Genomic DNA, 20,905 nt, shown 5'->3' with positions numbered 1-20,905 from the left:
ATAATATTCCTGTATAGATTATAACAGGAAAGTGATTATTAATTTTGGGATGAACTGTAGTACTACTTGTGGTTATTGGTTTGAATATATGATCCTTACCAGATAAGCCTAGGACTAAGTGATAAATGCAACAGTTAGAAAGATTGGTAGCCACTGCAATTATTTGAAAAGGCAAGAGAGAATTTAAAGATATGGGTTATTAGAGTAATGCCTCCTAAAGAATCATACCTCCCTCTACCCTTACCTTTGAGCAGTCTAGTAGCATCCCCCTGCCAGCCCTTCTTGGACTAGGCTTAGACATGTAACTTGCTTTGGGCAGAGTAAAGCCAAATTCAGGACAGGTTGCCAAATAGCTCATTGCCACACATTGAAACTCAGCAGAGGAGCTGAGGGAAGGCAAGGATAAAACTCAGTGGATTTAGATGAGGTGCACTTTCAGGATGAATATTTTAATTGGCTCCAATGGAGACTTAATTGGGCAGATCTCAGTGAGACCTACAGAAAAAACTCAAAGACATTTACTATAGTTAGAAGTATGACTAAAACTTTATATCTGAGGGAGATAAATCAATCAGTAGATCAATCAAGCTCTTTCATCAAAAGAGCTTAGAGGCACAGTTTATAAAAGAGAAGAAAAAGGCAGTCTTGGAACAGTGAGATGTTCCCCCACTCCCCACATTGGGAAAAGGGACGCTATCAAGAGCAAGAAGCCATAAAGGGCAGATTGACAGGATCATTAAGGAAATCGATTTCAGTTATTTATGAATTTTCTGAGACATCTTATGATTTTATATGAAGAACACATATGCTAATTCTGTGTGACGTCTGCCATTGTATGAGCAGCTATTATTTCCTTCATTATGTGGCTTCACCAGGAACTGAGAGGGCAGGTGTGAAATGGGTTCTTCAGGGACGCCTGGGTGGCTCAGTTGGTTAAGTGCCTGCCTTCGGCTCAGGTCATTCTCCCAGGGTCCTGGGATTGGGCTCCCTGCTCACTGGGGAGTCTGCTTCTCCCTCTCCTGCCTGCAGCTTCCTCTGCCTGCAGCTCCCCCTGCTTGTGCCCTCTCTTGTGCCTGTGTGCATGCTCTCTCTCTGTCAAAGAAATAAAATATACATACATAAATAAATAAATAAATAAATAAATAAATAAATAAATGATTCTACAGCTTGCTAGGTTTTGGGGGGTGGAGAGGATGTGTGAACCAGGTGTTGAGGTTTTCACTAAACGAGAATTAGTGACCAGAATGTCTGAAACACATGCCAGACAACATGAAGCTTAAAAATGGAAAATTGTTAATATCTGTGTGAACTAATACGATCTGGAAGCAATAGAAGAGGAGTGTGGAGGATGCAACTCCACCTCCTGGCATTGAGGTATGTGGGCCTTCACTTGAGGCGTCTGTGTGGGAAGCAGCATCCTTAGTAAGCCAAGTCTGAAGTAAAGCACAGAGGAATGTTTGGTGGAGCAGTTAAAGGTGTAAGGTTGTTTGTTAACCATGAAATGGGGATGCCATGAACTGCAGTGGGAAATGCTGGGAAGAAAGGGGACCGTGGATGGTGGATTAGACAGGAGGACTGATAGCACAGCAGAGATGACCGGAGGTGGTGACCAAGGATACCCAAGGTTTACCTGGTCAGAAAGATCCCAGCGGTCCCCGAGGGATGAGAGGGGCCCTCAGTTCTATCACGAGTCAGGTATTCGTGCACCTTTATGTTAAACCCCACAAAAGGGAGTGCAGGCATGGCAGTTCCTTAAGACTTAGAGAAAGGGGAACTACAACTAGCAGGAACATTTTTGTCTAAAACATAAATGTAAATATTAACATTTGTTTTTGGTTCAGCCTAGAAATTTTATTTTCTTCCAAATGTTTGTTATAGTTGTATTTTAGCTATTAAGTTAACATGTGTGTTAAAAAATCATTACCTGATTTTTCAAAATTTGTGAAATGGTTTAGATTATATACAGATGACTACATGAGTGACTCTCATTTGAGAATTTTATTTTTTTTACTTTTTTCCAGAAAGGGTGCTTTATTGAAGAATTTGAAATGTTGAATAAAAACACGGTAAGAACTTTACTGAAATTTCCAGTTTTGTGCATACACTTAACATTTCATATAACTTTACTCTGATATTGTTTTAACCTCTGATAGTGTTTTTATTTGCTGTTACCCTACCAGTCACTGTTCGAATTAATGGAAATGTATTAAACAGAAAGAAAAATATTTGCTCACAAAATCTTCATCTCCACTTTTTTTTTTTTAATGATGCTACCTTACTGCTAAATGATGAACAGGAAAATTGAAATCATTGAACAAGAGAGTAAAACGCCCTAGCTGCTGCTTTGACTGCACAGCTTTAATCGAGGAAATATTTTTCTCCTTGGGGAGATTCTAAAGAGTTGTTTACAGTTCTCACTTGAATTTCTTGTTAAATACTTAAAATTATTATTTTGATTAATTGATCTATTCAGAGAGACATCTGCCTCCAATAGCCAGAACAGAGACAAGGAACTTTATGAAAAAGAGAATGATGGACATTTGAGGTCATAACCTCTGACACCCTCCTTCATTTCACATTTGAGCAAGTTGAGGTTCAGAGAGATGAAATCACTTGTCTAAATAAAAACTTTGCCTGGAAATGGAAGTGGAGGTAGGGGAAATGTGAGTAAATACTTAAAAAAACATATGCATGTATACTCATATGTGTGTAGATGTGTATGTGTGTGTATCTCAGGGTAATCCTATTAATTATAAGTTGATATTTTCTATATCATAATCATATATTCTTTAACATAAAGTTTTTAACATTTCAGGAACTCCATAGATTCGTCTGTAGCAGTTTCTTGTGTGAATTTTTTTTAATAAGGAGAGTCACACTTTGGTTTTTCTAACATAGATTTGTGAAATAAAAATGTTACTTGCTATCCCTTTCTCATTAAAATACCTTTCCGATCAAACAATAAAATAAATTTGCTCTGTGTTTAGCTTATCTGCAAGGTGAAGGTGGAATTTATGTTCTCGTATGGAAACTTTGGTTACGGATTTTCACATCAGGTTAGTTCCTCTCTTTTAAAAATTATTCTACAATTCTTCAGTCAGATCTCTTCTGAGCCTCTATGTTTTCCAGTTAGATAAAATTTTTAAAATACATATTTTTAAAAAATGTTTTTAAAAGAATGCTGTTTTTCTCCATCCTCAGGAAAAATGAAATTACCATTTTTAAAATTTCCATATACATTTTAAGATAATCTTTTATTCAAAATGCCTTTATCAGAAAACTTAGTTTTTGTATGTCGGTGTTTTCATGTGGTGGAAAACAAAATTATTTTAAGTATATGAAGAGTGTGGATTTTTAGATCCAAAAATGCTTATTAAAAATGGAGCCATCGATTATATTTGCATAATGTTTTTTACTCTGATCACATATGCTCCTTACCTCCATGGTTATTTCAACGTCTGGTGTTACTTGAGCCCTCCTTGATTTATTAAGAGAGTAATATGTTCAAAGAAGTTATCTTCCTAGCTTTGTCCTGCCCCTTTAAATTCATTGCATATATCCATGTTCCAGTGAAAATTTTTGTATAGTAACCAGTGTCCTGTCCTTTTATTATGTCCCTAGGCTATATTCCTAGAATGGAAATTATTGTCCAAAAACAATGACCTTGTCAAAGAATTGTTCTAGAAATGTTGTACCAACATGTATCCTCAGCATGTGTGAAGAACCCTTCATCTCCCTGGGTATTATCACCACTTCGGGGCAGTTATAAATCTAGACCCATCAGTGCTGCTTCTTATATAGGGAGTATGACCCCTATACTTTGCATATAAACTTCATTTCCATTTTTTGCTATTTTTTATAGTCTTGGTTGTTTTTAAATTAGGAATTCAGAGTGAGTATATTACTTTTATTAAATAAATCTGTTGTATTAACTGAGCAGCCCCTGGTAAAATGTTATTCTAAAATTTTGCCTATGGTATATCACAATGATAAAATGCATTTCAAATCAGAAGTATGTAATACACAGAAGAAAGCCACTAGGCACAATCTTTTTCATCTTTTTTCCTTCTTTGCTTTGATTTTTCTTTCTTTTCCTTCTGCCTGTTTTATTTATATTCTTATGAATTTGGCCTTGTAACTGTTGAGTCCCTTTCGTGACATAGTTTATAAGCACCAACTTCAGAGGTAGGTTTTTTGTCTGAATATAAGTAAAACGTAATAATCACATTGTTAGGGAGATATCTCCTTTTCAGATAAACTAGACAAGTATTGTTTTATGTAGGTAGATAATACCAAAAACAAGGAACAGAGATATTGTATGGAAAAGAGTGGGAAATATAATAAGAGTTCTTGATTTTGATTTTATGTCTATGAACTTTTCGGTAATATAGTCCCCTATTCACCTGTCTTGATAATGTAAAAAGGCTACTACGCTGAGGGGCAGATAAAGCTGCATTCAAATCCTGGTTCTGATGTCTTTTGGATAACCTTGAACAAATTACTGATCCTCGTCATTTTCTGTAAAATAGCCACAGTTATCTACATCACAGGATTATTGAGAAGATTAAAAATAGTATTACAGATCTAAGTTTCCTGGCAGGCAATCTAGTGCTCAATAAATGTTAGTTCTTTCTTCCTCTCTTAATTCCATTTCTTTTTGTATGTATTTAAGGCCTATTCTGTAGTCCTGAAGGTTAGTAGTATTACAGTGAACTATAATTGTAACTAAGAGTGTTAAAATACACTTACATTTTCTTCAGTTAAAACCTCTTCAGAAAATTATTGAGCCATCCATGTTTATGAATATCACACCACCTCCAGAAAGAATAGATCCTGTGACGTAAGTGTTTGAAGTCTTATTTGCGCAGATTATGTGGCATTTAAAACATTTAATCCATTTGATGGACCATTTTGGTTGTCTTAAGACATAGCCAGAATGGGCTAGACTCTAAGGTAAAGAGAGCAGTGAATTGTTTTGCTTAATAAGGTGGGAGAAATTTTGGGTTTCTGGGCATAGCTCTGGTGAAAGGAGGTGAGGAGGTCTAGTGATACGATAAAGAAGAGAAGAGAGAGAATGCCAGCTTCATGGCTGAAGGAGGGAAGGCAGGGTTAGGCTGATAAGGAAAGTTGGCCAGTGAGATACCCTCTTCTAGAAGGAGGTGAGGGACTTTTAAGATCAAAGTGTCTAGTAGTTGTCAGTTTTCCTCTGCAGCATAATAGTGTTCCTTCCATTCCACACATTCTAATTGTTATTTCCAAATCTTCAGCAAAAAGTTTATGTTCAAAAAATGTCATTAGCAAACCAAAAGTAACTTAAAATATGCCAACCAGTCTTAAAATTTCAACAGTAAAAATAGATTAAAGAGAAATGAGCACCTGAGATGGAAATTTAATCTGTAGTGCTGTCCAAGAATAAGAAATGGAGAAAATGGGATTGAGGGAATTAGGTGTAGGATGGGAATTTATATTCTGAAGTGCTTATTGTCCTATAGTCTCACCAATACTGGGTATTATCATTAAAAATATATTTTGTCCACTTGATATTGGTCATTTGTTGAAATAGTAAAATTTGACTGTTTTATGTTTATCAATCATTATTTCTTTATCCACTGATTGATTCAATAAACATTCATTGAATGTCTGCTATACCCCCAAGCCATTGCAAATACGAAAATAAATGAGGCCTGGTTCCTGCCCTCTGATAGCTCATGGTTTAGTGTGCAAAGGTAACTTGTGAAAAGAAATGATTATAATACAAATGAGATAACTTTCCTAGAGGTAAACGTAAGGAACTGTGGCACATAGGGTATGGGATAATGGTGGGAGGAACATAAAGTTGGGTCACAGCAAATTTATTGATATGGGCTCACTAAGCAGAGATTCTGCATTTAATGTTGCAGATTAGGGGTTTAGAAAAGACTCGATTTGGTTGTTTGGCTGCAGAAACACGAGCCAAAAGATGCCCGGTTGGGTGGATTGGAAATGCCAGACCTGCCTTGGTTTAATATAGAAGGTATTCAAAGGGTTAGAGAGATGGTGATGTTGGTGTGGATTTGTTTTCAAGACCTACTCACTTACCCTGGGAGGTTCCAGAAGATACCCCTTTCACCATGACTATGAGAAGTAAATTTGCGAGGGGAACCCCACCCTTGAAGAGCTCTGTGAATGTTCTTCTCTGTTAGATAGACCTTAGAGTGGGAGCTGCAGTCACTGAACTGGGAACCTAAATGCAGTGGGAGTGTAGCATCCTGAAGTGGCAGAGTCCAGTAATGGCACAACCACCTAAGGCAAGATGGCCGTGGTTACTGTAACAGACGGTAGACTCAGAGCAGCAATCAGAATAGTTTGATTCAGTGCAGACTTATAGCATTGGCTAGTTGATCATGATGTTCCTAGAAATAAAATATATAGTAAGCCTCCTCAATTCTTACTTAATCTGTATAAGCAGAAAAGTTCTAGGTCAAGTGAATAAAAGTCTGACCTGAGTCATAAAAACAGTCATAGCTCCTCAGTCAATTCCCAGATTTGAGCCAGTTTGCAGACCCAAAAGTCTTCGAATGAAGGGGAGGCTTGGTCCCCTTAAGGAGAGATGCTGGTATGTTGACAAAAATTTATAATGTTAATCTTTCTCCCAGCCTTCCCAAAAGGGAAGGAGAGCTTTTTACCAGGGTAACTATGCATTAGGGAAAAGGAAATAATCACACCTTTCAGAGACTACTGGACACTGGCTCTAAACTGACATTAGTTCCAGAAGATCCAAATGTCACTGTTGTCTACCAGTCAGACTAGGGACTTATGGAGGACAGGTGATCAGTGGAGTTTTAAACCCACCCTGTGGTGATTTCTCCAGTTTCAGATTGCATATGTGGAATCAACACACTTAGCAGTAGGTGAATCCCTACATTGGTTCTCTGACCTGTGGACCAAGGGGTATTATGGTGGGAAAGGCCAAATGGAAACCACTAGAGAGCTACCTGTACCTAAGAAAATAATAAGCTGAAAGCAATACCACATTCATGGAGGGATTGCCAGAGATGAGTACCATCATCAAAGACTTGAAAGATGCAGGGGTGGTGGTTCCCATCACATCCCCATTTAGCTCACTTATTTTGACCTGTGCATAAAACAGATCTTGGAGAGTGATAGTAGACTGTTGCAAGCTTAACCAGGCAGTGATTCCAATTGCAGCCACTGTACCAGATGTGGTTTCATTGCTTGAGCAAATTAACACATCCCCTGGTACCTGGTATGCAATTATTGATCTGGCAAATGCGATTTTCCCCATATAAAGACCATCAGAAGTAGTTTCTTTCAGCTGGTAAGGCCAAGTGATACACCGTCACTGTCTTAGCTCAGGTGTATCAACTTTTCCAGCCCTATGTCATTAATTTAGTTCACAGGAATCTTTTTTTTTTTTTTAAGGTTTATTCATTTTGAAGAGAGAGCACAAGCAGGGGGAGGAGCAGAGGGAAAGAGAGAAAAAGTCCCAAGCAGACCCCACACTGAGCGCAGAGTCCAATACAGGGTTCGATCCCAGGACCCTGAGATCATCACCTGAGCTGAAACCAAGGGTTGGATGCTTAACTGACTGAGCCACCCAGGTGCCCCATAGTTTACAGGAATCTTGATTGCCTTTCCCTTATACAGGATATTATACAGGTCCATTACAGTGGTGACCATTACGCTTATTGGACCCAGTGAACAGGAAGTAGCAACTAATCTAGACTTCTGATAGGACATTTGCATGTCAGAGAGTGGGAAGAATTCTGACAAAAATTCAGGGGTCTTCTACCTCATTGAAATTTTGAGGATCCAGTGCTGTGGGGATTGTCAACACAATCCTGCTAAGGTGAAGGATAAGTTGTTGTATGTGGTCCTTCCTACAACCAAAACAGAGGTACAACACCTGGTAGGCCTTTTTGGATTTTGGAGACAACTTACTCATTTGGGTGGGCTTCTCTGGCCCATTTACCAGGTAACCTGAAAAAAATATATATTTATATTGCAAATATATTTTCTTCCCTCACATATCTCCTTATCATGTAACATAAGGTATATTGACTTTATAATATTTAAGTATTGTTAAACTTAAAGCATACTATTTAAGTTTCAGGATATTAAGAAGAGTAAACGTCACCCAAAGACTTTATATTCTTTTCTGGGGAAGAGGCTAGTGAGTTTTTGGTTGTATGCAGGATAGTCAAATCATGCTAGGTAGAATTATGACCTGTTATTGATCTCATTTGGAAATTAAATATGTTTTAAAGAGATGCTTAAGGGTGCCAGGCTGACAAGGGGTGGGTGGTCTCGTGATGATTAATTTCACGTGTCAACTTTACTGGGCCATAAAATAGAGATTTATATCTAAAGATTGGGAGGGAGTTCTGGGCTCACTTTCTACTTCTCTTTAGAATTTCAGATCCTTATCGCCTTTCCCATCCCTGCTGACCATCTTAGTAGTAAGAGCATTCTATAGAGCACTTCTGTCAGGATTTCTAACCTTTGTCTTCTTTCCTAGCTCTACCCTCTGATGTTTCAAGGTAGACAGGTGAGCTTACAGTGTAAAAGAGAGAATGATTCAAAAGTGACAGCTATCACTGATTTTAGAAGTGTGCTTTTGTATAGTTGCAATATTTAACATTATAAACATTTTGCAGAAATGTTATTACACCACAACCAATAGAATATCCAGCATTCTTGTCCCCAGACCTGAATGTTACTGTTGGGATGCCAGCTGTAGTGCCCCAATCCAACCAGCCATCTGTAGTTCGACTTGAAAAACTTCAGCAGCGACCTCGGGAAAGGTAAAAAGAAAAAACAAAAACAAGAAAACCCCAACAACACAACCAAAATAATCATCTCATTTATGTGTTAGTGGTGCATTAATTTGGGGAGTGGGGCATGGGCTTTAGGTATTTGTTTAGAAAAGTCAATGTCTAGTGCCCTTTTAATGTGAATGGTAGTTCACTTTGTTGTGTCCTATAAGTCCTTTAAGCTGTCTTTACTCTTTTTCATTCTTTTTTCTTTCCGCTCTTTTGATTGGATGAATTCCTTTGTCCTGTCTTTGAGTTTACCAATCCTTTCTTCCACATCATCTAGTACTCTTGAATCCCTCTATTGAATTTTTCAGTCCAGTTATTGTGTTCTTTAGCTCTATGATTTCTGTTTGGTACTTTCTTATATTTTATATCTCTTTGTTGCAATTTTCACTTTGTTTACGAATTTTTCTCCTGACCTCAATGAGCATCATTATGACCATTACTTTGAAATTTTTTTTCTTTTTTTTTAAGCGATTATTTATTTATTTATTTGAGAGAGAACCATGAGCAAGAACACAAGTTGGGGGGAGATACAGAGGGAGAGGGAGAAGCAGGCTCCCCGCTGAGCAAGGAGCCCGATGTGGGGCTCGATCCCAGGACCTCGATATCATGAACTGAGCTGAAGGCAGAGGCTTAACCGACTGAGCCACCCAGGCACCCCTCATTATTTTGAATTCTTTATCACGTAAATCACTTCTCTCTATTTCATTATGGTCTGTTTCTGGAGTTTTTCCTTATTTATTTGTTTGGAACTTAATGCTTCTAAAGTTTTATCTTGCTATTCTGTTCTTCTTATTCTCTTTCTTCATTTACCCTCACTCTCTGTGTTGGTTTCTGAGCACTAGATGAAACTGCCACCTTTCCTAGTCTTGATGAAGTAGTCTCATGTAGGAAATGAACCTCATCAATGAACCTAGCCCAAGCTCTTGACTGTCTCTCAAATCTCTGTGATTGTCCAAGTTGCTTTCCTTTTTTCTTATTGGCTTCCAGTTGTTGAGAGTGTGTCAAGATTTGTCAGTATCCCAAAGAGGAAGATCTTAGTTAACATCTAGATTCAGGCTGACTAGAAACTGAACCTCCAGGCAGCTGCTGGGAAAGTATGTAGCTAGAGCCTTCCCATGGAAAAACCAGGAGTTGGGCTTTCTTGCCCGCTCCCTTTGTGCCTGTCCTGGGGGTATAGCCATTGGGGTGCATGTCATTCCTGCACCCAGTTAAGTACCGCCTCTTTGTGTGCTGAAGTTCCGTGGGACTGGTGAATCCAGGCCCCATTGGCTATGACAGCCAAACCGTCTACGGGCCCATTTCTTTGGCAAGAGTCACAAAGTCTGGGGTGCCAGATGTCTGTATAAGCTTCTTCTGGGGAGATACTGATGATTTGGATTGGGCCAGAGGGAGGAGGAGATAGTGTCTGCTGGCTTCCAGAGGTCTCTAAGGAGGATTACAGTCAACCTCTGGATGCATACTAAATTAGAAGCGACCTCCAGATAGCAGCTTTTAAAGAATGTAGTAGGCCTCCTTTGGAGAATAACTGGGAGATGAGCTTTTTTTTGCACTACTCCTTATGCGCTGAGACCTGAGCAGCTAGCATGGTAAGTCATAGCAAACCTGTTAAAAACTTTTTTTTTTTCTGTAGCGTTGTAGGTCTTGTGGTCACAAGCTGTGTTAGCTTTTAGAAGTAGGTGTTTTGGGGGTCTGTCCCTCAGATGGGAGTCTTGAGAAGTGGGGTGCTATATGTGTTGTCAAACCCTTTTTCTCTTCAGGGAGATGCTGGGAGTTGAGAGTTCTGTCCCAGTTGTATGACACTGTGCCAGGGCTAGGGCTTATAGTATGTGTCTCATCCTTTCCCACCCATTTTGATGCGGGTATTTGCTCATTTGCACAATGTGTAGGAGTAGCTCAGTTTATTTCTGGAGTTCTTTCAGAGAAAATTGCTCTTTATATAACTGTAGGTACCGTGGATACATGGGAGAAGGTGAGTTCAGGAGCCTCCTCACCATCTTGAACTGGAAACTGCAAATTTCTTTAATGTCTTGCCTAATAGTACACAACTGGATCCTCATAACTGCTTCTGCATTTATACAGAGTGGCTCCAGCTGCAAAACCTTGACTTACCTGGCTCATAGTGACAGTGACAGCTACTGCTCTGATTTCTCTCATGTAGTTTCACCAGCCAATCCCCTTCTTCCTGGCAAAAATGGGTCTCAGTGAATCATCTTGTCACTGTGTTCACTGACTCCACATATATTTTTCTTGCGTGCTTTCAAAGTCTAGGGATGATACTCTGCTCCTTATTCTCTTTCTTCTTGTGACTACTTTGGAATTTGGTGCTGATAGTTTTCTGTTGCTCAGTTTTATATGGAATTAATTTTCCTGATTTTTTAAATAGGAGATTTGGTTTAGAAAGCTTCTTGAGCTTCAAAGAACTGCCACTATTGATGTTTTCATTTGGTGTTTAAAAACATGAATTGCTTTCTAAGGTTTTCTGGGGCCATGCCCTGGGCTAGAAACCTGGTTTGTCAGTTTTGAGCATTCACAGTGGTTAGACTGCTCCAGTCCTTTTAATGTTTACCATGAATCCTTTGTACTCACTTGTTACTGGAATGAGTAAAATCTCCCAATTTCAACTTTCTTTTTTTTAAATTTTTTTTATTTTATCTTTTCAAATTTGTGTTTTTTCTTTCTTTGGGTAAATACCCAGTAGTGGAATTTACCAAGTCTATGGTAATTCTATTTTTAATTTTTTTTTTCAACTGCCTTTCTTAAATTGGCCTGCTGTAATTTCCCATCCATGACTACCTGTTGGCTATTTTGGGGTCTTCTTATTTCCAGGTCCTTCAGATGCCCCCCACCAGTTTATTTTAAGATTAATTCATTTATTTCAAGAGTACGAGCAGGGAGAGGAGGGGCAGAGGAAGAGAAACCCAAGCAGACTCCCCACCAGACGCAGAGTTCCACTAGAGGCTCAATCCCAGGACACTGAGATCATGACCCGAGCTGAAATCAAGAGTTGAATACTCAACCAACTAAGCCACCCAGGCACCCCCCAGATGCCCCTTTTTATATATTGCTTTCTGACATATACCTTGAAGGTCTTGTGTATATGATTTGTGGTTCATAGAGATGCCTTGTCACATGATTGTGTTGTAAATGTTGTCCATAGGTTCTTGGGTTTGCTACTCAGCTTCTCTGAATGTTTTTACATAGAGATTTGAGAAGATTCTAAAACTATGCTACCCCTTCTGTCCTTCTCTTCTAGAATTTCCCTCTTTTGTTAACCTTTCATATTTATAATAATTTATCTGTAGTAACATTTGGGAGAATTTATTTAAACATTCATACCTACAAATAACAATTTTTTTTAAATCCCCAGTGCTTATTCTTTAATTTTGTTTTCTTGTCCTATTATGCTAGCTAGAAGCTCCAGTCAATGTCTGATATAAATGGCAAGGGTGGACATCCTTGTTTTGTTCATGCTCTATAAAGGCTACACTTCCAGCATTTAATAGTTGAGAGCATTTACTTATATAGGTTTTTCATATGTGGATATGCTATACCAAGTTAAGTAAATTATTCCACTTTGTTCCTTGTTTTCTAAGTTTCTTTAAAATCATAAATGGATGTTGGATTTTGCCAAATGTTTTTTCTCTTCTAATCAGTTAAATTGTATTTATGTTTTGTAATGTTAATGTCAAAATATCCTTGTATACCTGGGATAAATCTAACTTGTTCATGATATATGATCTTTTCTCTATACTACTGGATTTTTTGTATTAAAATTTTTTAACATTTGCATCTATGTTCATGAAGGAAATTAGACTAATTTTCCTTTTTTATAATGTCCTTATTAGGGTTTATCATCAAGGTAATAGTGTCCTCATGAAATGAATTGGGAAACAGTCCCTCTTTTCTATTTAATTCTTGTCAGTTACATCTTTAGATGACCAAAGCCTTTTGCAATTTCTTGGATTAGAAGCTAAATTCCCATTTTTTTCTTTTGTTCTGTTGCAGAAAATATCATATATATATTGGATAATTTATAAAATATGTATACATAAGTTTAAATAATGAGACCAATATATATTGAATAACTTCTAAAACATGTATATATAGCTTAAATAAAAATAATAAGACTGATGCTTAGATATTTATGATTCAGGTTAGGAAATACAACATCAGGGCACCTGGGTGGCTCAGTTGGTTAAGCGTCTGACTCTTGGTTTTGGCTCAAGTCGTGATCTTTGAGTCATGGGATTGAGCCCTGCATGAGCCCATCCATGCTCAGCGTGAAGTCAGCTTGAGATTCTCTCCCTCTCTCTCCCCCTCTCTCCCCCTCTTCCCTTTCCCCCACTTGCATGCTCTCTTTCTCACACAAACAAACAAACAAAATGTCTAAAAAATAAAGAAATACAACATTGCCATATTGGAGTCCTAGCCATAGTAGTCACACAATGAAAAGAAATAAAAGGCATCCAAGTTGGCAAAATTATCACTATTTGCAGATGACATGATACTCTATATAGAAAACCCAAAAGGCTCCACCAAAAAATTGTTAGAACTGATACATGAATTCAGTAAATTTGCAGGATGCAAAAATCAGTATACTGAAACTGTTGCATTCCATACACCAATAATGAAGCAGCAGAAAGAGACTTCAAGGAATCAATCCCATTTACAATTGCACCAGAAATCATGAGATACTTAGGAATAAACCTAACCAAAGAGGTAAAAGACCTGTACTCTGAAAACTATAAAACACTGATGAAAGAAAATGAAGATGAAACAAAGAAATGGAAAAACATTCCATGCTGATGGATCAGAAGAATGAATATTGTTAAAATGTCTATGCTACCCAAAGCAATCTAGACATTTAATGCAATCCCTGTAAAATACTAACAGCATTTTTCACAGAGCTAGAACAAACAATTCTCAAATTTGTATGGAGCCACGAAAGACCCCAAATAGCCAAAGCAACCTTCAAAAAGAAAAGCAAAGCTGGAGGCAATACAATTCTAGACTTGAAGTTACCTTACAAAGTTGTAGTGATCAAGACACTATGGTACTGGCACAAAAACAGACATATAGATCAATGGAACAGAATAGAAAACCCAGAGATGATGGGGCGCCTGGGTGGCTCAGTCGTTAAGCGTCTGCCTTCGGCTCAGGGCGTGATCCCAGCATTCTGGGATCGAGCCCCACATCAAGCTCCTCCGCTGGGAGCCTGCTTCTTCTTCTCCCACTCCCCCTGCTTGTGTTCTCTCTCTCACTGGCTGTCTCTCTCTCCATCAAATAAATAATAAAATCTTTAAAAAAAAAAACAACCCAGAAATGAACCTACAACTATATGGTCAATTAATCTTCGACAAAGCAGGAAAGAATATCCAATGGAAAAAAGACAGTCTCTTCAAAAAATCGTGTTGGGAAAATTGGACAGCAACATGCAAAAGAATGAAATGGGATCATTTGCTTAAAGCTATACGTGAAAATAAATTCAAAATGGATTAGAAACCTAAATGTGAGACAGGAATCCATTAAAATCCTAGAGGAGAACAGAGGCAGTAATGCATATTACATTGGTCATACCAGCTTCTTACTAGATATGTCTCCTGATGCAAGGGAAACAAAAGCAAAAACAAATTATTGGGACTTCATCAAAATAAAAAACTTCTGTGCATTGAAGGAAAGAGTTAACTAAAAGGCCACCTACTGAGTGGGAGAAGATATTTACAAATGACCTATATCTGATAAAGGGTTAGAATCCAAAATCTATAAAGAACTTATCAAACTCAACACCTCAAAGCCAAATAAACCAGTTAAGAAATGGGCAGAAGACATGAACATTCTTCCAAAGAAGACATGCAGATAGCTAATAGACATATGAAAAAATGCTCAACATCACTCATCATCAGGGAAATACAAATCAAAACTACAATAAGATATCATCTCCCATTTGTCAGAATGGCTAAAATTAACAACACAAGAAGCAACAGGTGTTGGCAAGGATGCAGAATAAAGGGGAATTTGCTTACACTGTTAGTGGGAATGCAAACTAGTACAGCCATTTTGGAAAACAGTATGGAGTTTCCTCAAAAAGTTGAAAGTAAACTACCCTATGATCCAACAATTGCACTACTAGGTATTTACCCAAAGATTACAAAAATACTAATTCAAAGGGATACATGCAACCCAATATTTATAGCAGCATTCTTAACAATAGAAATTATGGAAAGAGCTCAAATGTCCACAGACTGATGAATGGATAAAGAAATCTTGCAATTTGCAACAACACGGATGGAGCTAGAGAGTATTATGGTAAGCAAAATAAGTTAGAGAAAGACAAATACCATATGATCTCTCATATGTGGAATTTAAGAAATGATCATGGGGGAAAAAAGACAAACCAAGAAGCAGCTTCTTCACTATAAAGAACAAACTGATGGTTAGCGGAAGGGAGCTGGGTGGGGAGTGGATGGGTTAAATAGGTGATGGGGAATGAGGAGTGCACTTGTTGTGATGAGCACTGGGTGTGGTATGGAAGTGTTGAATCACTAAATTGTACACCTGAAACTATTACACTGTATTTTGACTGGAATTTAAATAAAAACTTAAAAAGAAATAGAACATCATCAATATCAAAAATGTGTTTTGTGTGCCCTTATGAGATTCTGTCTTCTCCCCAACCCATCCTTAGGTAACTACTGCCCTGACATTTGTTGTAATCATTCCTTTTCCTTTGACTGTATCCTTAAACAATATATTGCTTTTTTGCCTCTCTTAGAAAATTCTATAAGTGGATCATACTGAATGTATTCTCTTGTGAATCATACCATATATGTTATTCTGTCACTTTTTAAATGTATAACTGATTTCTTTCTTTAGGCTGGAAAAAATGAAAAAAGAATATAGAAATCTGAATACATGGGTAGAAAAAGCTAGCTATTTAGAAGGAGTTCTTAACCCAAAATTGTCCCATAAAGAACATAAGGTAATTAACATAATATATTCTCCACATATAACTTCTAGTACTTTTTTATTTTAAAAAGATTACGATAATTAAAAGTGATGATAAGATATTGCTTATTCTTGATATATAAAATGCTATTCATGGCTCATGTACTTTCATATTTTGCTAATGTGACATTCGATAAATATTGACTAATAATTTGTAAGATTTAGTTTTTTAACAGCGTTAAGATATAATTCACCTATTCAAAGTATACAATTCAGTGGCCTTTGGTATATTCACAGAGTTGTATGTCCATTGCTACAATCAATTTTCAGATATTCTCATAACCCTGAAAAGAAACTCCACATTCCTTAACCAAACCTCCCAGATCCCCTGTTCTCTAGACAATAGCAAGTCTACTTTCTGTTTCTATAGATTTGCTTATTCGAAACCTTTCATTTGAGTGGAATCATACAATATATGGTTCTTTGTGACTTGCTTCTTTCACTTAGCATAATGTTTTCAGGGTTCATCCCCATTGTAACATGTATCTATACTTTGTTTCTCTTTACTGCCAAATAATATTCCACTGTATGGATATGTACCCTGTTTTGTTTATCCTCATCAGTTACTGGACATTTGGGTTGTTTCAACTTTTTAGCTATCATGAATGATGCTGCTGTGCACATTCATGTGCAGGTTTTTATGTGAACATGTTTGTAATTCTCTTGGGTATATACCTAGGAGCAGAATTGTTGGATCATATAGTAGTTCCCTCTTTAACTTTTCCAGGAACTATCAAACTGTTTTCTATAGAAGCTGCACAATTTTACATCTAACCAGCAATGTATGAAGGTTCCATATCTTTTCCAACACTTATTTTCCTTTTTTGTTTGTTTCAATTATAACCATCTTAGTGGGTTTGAAGTGGTATCTCATTGTGGTTTTGATTTGCATTTCCCTGATAACCAGTGATGTGAACATCTTTTCATGTGCTTACTGGCCATTTGTATATCTTCTTCAGATAAATGTTTATTCAAATCCTTTGTTGATTTTTAAATTGGGTTATTTGTTTTTTTATTGTTCAGTTGTAAGAGTTCTTTATGTTTTGAATACTAGACCTTTATCAGATATATAAGTAAGGCTTAATATTTAGAAATACAGTCTGACCTATACATTTTGACCTGGCAATAGGGATACATAGGGGTTTCAGTAGATTAATCAAACACTAAGATCACAGCCTTGAAATGGTAGTCATAACACACTGATACATTAATGTTTTTCAATGCCTCCTTATAATTTGGCATAGTGGTAGTGCCTTAGGATAAATTAATTAGCACTTATACAGAATTAGTATTTTAGGGAAAATTTGAGGGGCTCTTCATTAAAGGAACTATGGACTTTGGGTTCTTATTAAAAGATCAGTACTTTATAAGAGTCAGTGATCACTCTACCTTATAATTCCTCTTGGAATTTTTTTAAAGATCCACATCACTTTGCAACTCATAGGTCATAATGTTTTCCAATAAAAAAGTAATCTGTTTTCTGGGGGTATCCTCTTTTATCCCTTGAAGTTACAATAGTATGTCGTTTATCTCATAATCCTTTTCTCTTATACATTTGTCACTCAAATACCCTATCAATTCTTGGATAGCCTCTCTCTGGAACATTAACTCCTACCAGGATATACTTCTCTTTAGATAGTGCTGTTTGGATGGTTTTTATCATAAACCCATATTCTTCTGTAAATTTAAAGAAGGTAATAAAAGAATTTATAAAGGCAGCATGGCTCTCTAAACATTTCTCCAATATCTTTTTTTCCCCTTGTTTCTAGGAAATTGATACCGACAAGTTAGTTAAAAGCATACATGAAGAGGAGTCTGAAGTTTTTGAAACATCAGGTTAAGAAACTATTTCACATTTGTGTTTATTAAGATAATTAAAAAGAGGGTCGTTGTATCACAAAAATAAAATTGGTTATTTGCTTTAAGTGGATTTCATTTTTTGTTTGAAATAAATATGCATGTCATAGTTTTAGTATATAGTATTTATTTTGTAACACTCCAAAGAAAAGACTTTGACCCAACTAAGAAGTTTTTTTTAAGATTTATATGAGAGAGAGAGACAGCATGTATATGAGCAGTGGGGGGTCAGACGGAGAGGGAAAGAATCTCAAGCAGACTTTGCACTGAGTTTGGAGCCCGACGTGGGGCTTGATCTCACAACCCTGAGATCTTGACCGGAGCCAAGAGTTGGACGCTTAACCAACTAAACCAGCCAGGGTGCCCAAGAGTTTTTTTTTTGTTTTTTTTTTTTTATGCTCCTTTCCTCATTTAAGGACAAGAAAAAAGTTAAATCTTAACTATGATCTATGAAAAAGTATTTTTCTTAAACATTAGCTGTAGGGCTATTGGTCTCTTTTAAGTAGAGGGGTGTTTGTGTGTGTAAGGAAGGAGGACAGAGAGAGGGAGATGGGAAATTCAATTAACATTAAATTTGAGAACTTATCACAAATTATTGGTAAGATAATGGAAGGTATTATTTGGCAGTCTTTTTAAAAAAATCTCCGTTAAAAGATTCATTGAAACTAAGTTAAAATAGATGCGTAAACTATATCTATAAAATCTTGGATCCTGTAGGTGTGGAATAATGATTTATTGTTACAAGAATTGTGCCCCGGGTTACTTCTTTATTTCCCTGTTTTTACTTCCTGGCTACCTCAGCCTTTGATATGTTCATTTCCTAACCTCTGAGAAGCAGCCAGCCTAGCAGAGCTCTGCTGTCTTTAGCCTACTCTTTACCTTGAAACGTTCAATTTTCAGGTAGAGGAGAATCACAGTTTCCATCGTCACTATCACTGTTGAAGATTTGAAATAAATACTCCTCAGTCACTGTTGGTTGCCAACTTTTTTTTTCTCTCTCTTTTTTTTTTTTTATCTGAAGATAAAAGTCTAGTGACTTATTTTTTCTGGCATAGGCTTCTTATAGCTTCAGCTAACATTTATTGACCACTGTGTTACAGGCCTTTACCTGGATTATATAAATCAGTCCTCACAGCAGTCAGTTGAGGGCGTTATTATTATTTACCCATATTTTACAAATGAGAAAGGTGAGGATCAGACAGATTAAGTAACCAGTCAGAAGTCACACAGCCGTCAACTGATAGGGATTAAATTCGAACCTCCTCCGTTTGACCCAAGAGCTTAAGCATTTCACCATATTGCTGCTTGCATCTTACATATACTTGTATCATACCTGTAAGATAAGCCATTATTAATCCTGTTTTACAAATGAGAACAACAACACTCAGAAAAATGGGCTAAGCTGACCACAGTCACACAGATAACACTGACCATAATAAATTTTGTGTTAGACTTAACACATTCCTTTATATCTCAATTTTTATTCTGTCTTTCTTCCTTTAAGGTTTTCCTTTTCTACTTGCTAAATATATAATCTTTATATTTGTAGGACAATTTTACACGTGCTTCAATCAGCCTCTTCCAAATGGTCCTTCTGTTTCTGGTTATATGCAACTTTATTACAAACTCTTTTTCCAATTCTAACCCTATCACTGACCATCTGGGATTTATTTTATTTCCTCTTGACTTGTAGGAAAATATACTGTATGTCTATTTTTTTATAATAATTTTTTATTCTGTTCGTCACCATACAGTATATCCTTAGTTTTTGATGTAGTGTTCCACGATTCATTGTTTGCGTATAACACCCAGTGCACCATGCAATATGTGCCCTCCTTACTACCCATCACCGGCCTATCCCAATCCCCCATCCCCCTCCCCTCTGAAGCCCTCAGTTTGTTTCCCAAAGTCCACACTCTCTCATGGTTCATTCCCCCTTCTGTTTACCCCCCTTTCATTCTTCCCTTCCTTCTCCTACCAATCTTCCTGCTATTTCTTATGTTCCATAAATGAGTGAAACCATATGACAATTGTCTTTCTCTGCTTGACTTATTTCGCTTAGCATTATCTCCTCCGGTCCCGTCCATGTTGCTGCAAATGTTGTGAAATCGTTCTTTCTGATGGCTGACTAATATTCCATTGTATATATGGACCACATCTTCTTAATCCAGTCATCTGTTGAAGGGCATCTCAGCTCCTTCCACGATTTAGCTATTGCGGACAATGCTGCTATGAACATTGGGATGCATATGGCCCTCTCTTCACTGCGTCTGTATCTTTGGGGTAAATGCCCAGTAGTGCAATTGCTGGATCATAGGGTAGCTCAATTTTTAACTTTTTAAGGGACCTCCACACTGTTTTCCAGAGTGGCTGTACCAACTTGCATTCCCAGCAACAATGTAAGAGGGATCCCCTTTCTCCACATCCTCTTCAACATTTGTTGTTTCCTGCCTTGTGAATTTTTGCCATTCTAACGGGTGTAAGGTGGTATCTCAGTGTGGTTTTTATTTGAATTTCCCTGATGGCTAATGATTTTGAACACTTTTTCATGTGTCTGTTAGCCATTTGTATGTCTTCATTGGAAAAGTGTCTGTTCATATCTTCTGCCCATTTTTTGATTTGATTATTTGTTTCTCGTGTATTGAGTTTGAGAAGTTCTTTGCAGATCTTGGATACCAGTCTTTTATCTGTAATGTCATTTGCAAAATCTTCTCCCGTTCCGTGGACTGCCTCTTAGTTTTTTTGACTGTTTCCTTGGCTGTGCGGAAGCTTTTTATCTTGATGAAGTCCCACAAGTTCATTTTTTCTTTTGTTTCTCTTGCATTTGGAGATGTGTCATGAAAAAAGTTGCTGTGGCCAACGTCAAAGAGGTTGCAGCCTATGTTCTCCCCTAGGATTTTGATGGATTCCTGTCTCACATCGAGGTCTTTCAACCATTTGGTGTTTATCTTGTGTGTGGTGTGAGAGAGTGGTCAAGTTTCATTCTTTTGCATATAACTGTCCAAATTTCCCACCACCATTTATTGAAGAGACTGTCTTTTTTCCACGGGATATTTTTTCCTGCTTCGTCAAAGATTAGTTGCCCAAAGAGCCGAGGGTCCACTTCTGGGTTCTCTATTCTGTTCCATTGGTCTATGTGTCTTTTTGTGCCAGTACCATGCTGTCTTTGTGATTACAGCTTTGTAGTATAGCTTGAAATCTGGCAACGTGATGCCCCCAGC

At 37.3% G+C, this 20,905-nt stretch overlaps 1 protein-coding gene across 5 annotated transcripts in view; it reads left to right on the top strand.

Moving 5' to 3' along the window:
- C2CD6 (C2 calcium dependent domain containing 6) overlaps positions 1–20,905 on the top strand; it is a 125,106-nt gene that overhangs the window by 43,025 nt on the left and 61,176 nt on the right. The window contains exons 6-11 of one of the 5 annotated variants that reach the window (XM_034654951.1): positions 2,022–2,066; positions 2,988–3,056; positions 4,761–4,840; positions 8,658–8,804; positions 15,696–15,801; positions 17,597–17,663. In XM_034654951.1, coding sequence (XP_034510842.1) covers positions 2,022–2,066; positions 2,988–3,056; positions 4,761–4,840; positions 8,658–8,804; positions 15,696–15,801; positions 17,597–17,663 — 514 coding nt within the window. Of the gene's footprint in view, positions 1–2,021; positions 2,067–2,484; positions 2,664–2,987; positions 3,057–4,760; positions 4,841–7,521; positions 8,805–15,695; positions 15,802–17,596; positions 17,664–20,905 lie in introns of those variants that run through there. The other 4 variants (XM_034654952.1, XM_034654953.1, XM_034654954.1 and 1 more) reach the window with 4 other exon arrangements.

The sequence above is a fragment of the Ailuropoda melanoleuca genome, chromosome 2, assembly GCF_002007445.2.
Source record: "Ailuropoda melanoleuca isolate Jingjing chromosome 2, ASM200744v2, whole genome shotgun sequence".
Lineage (NCBI taxonomy): Eukaryota > Metazoa > Chordata > Mammalia > Carnivora > Ursidae > Ailuropoda > Ailuropoda melanoleuca.
This window is presented reverse-complemented; position numbering and strand designations above follow the sequence as displayed.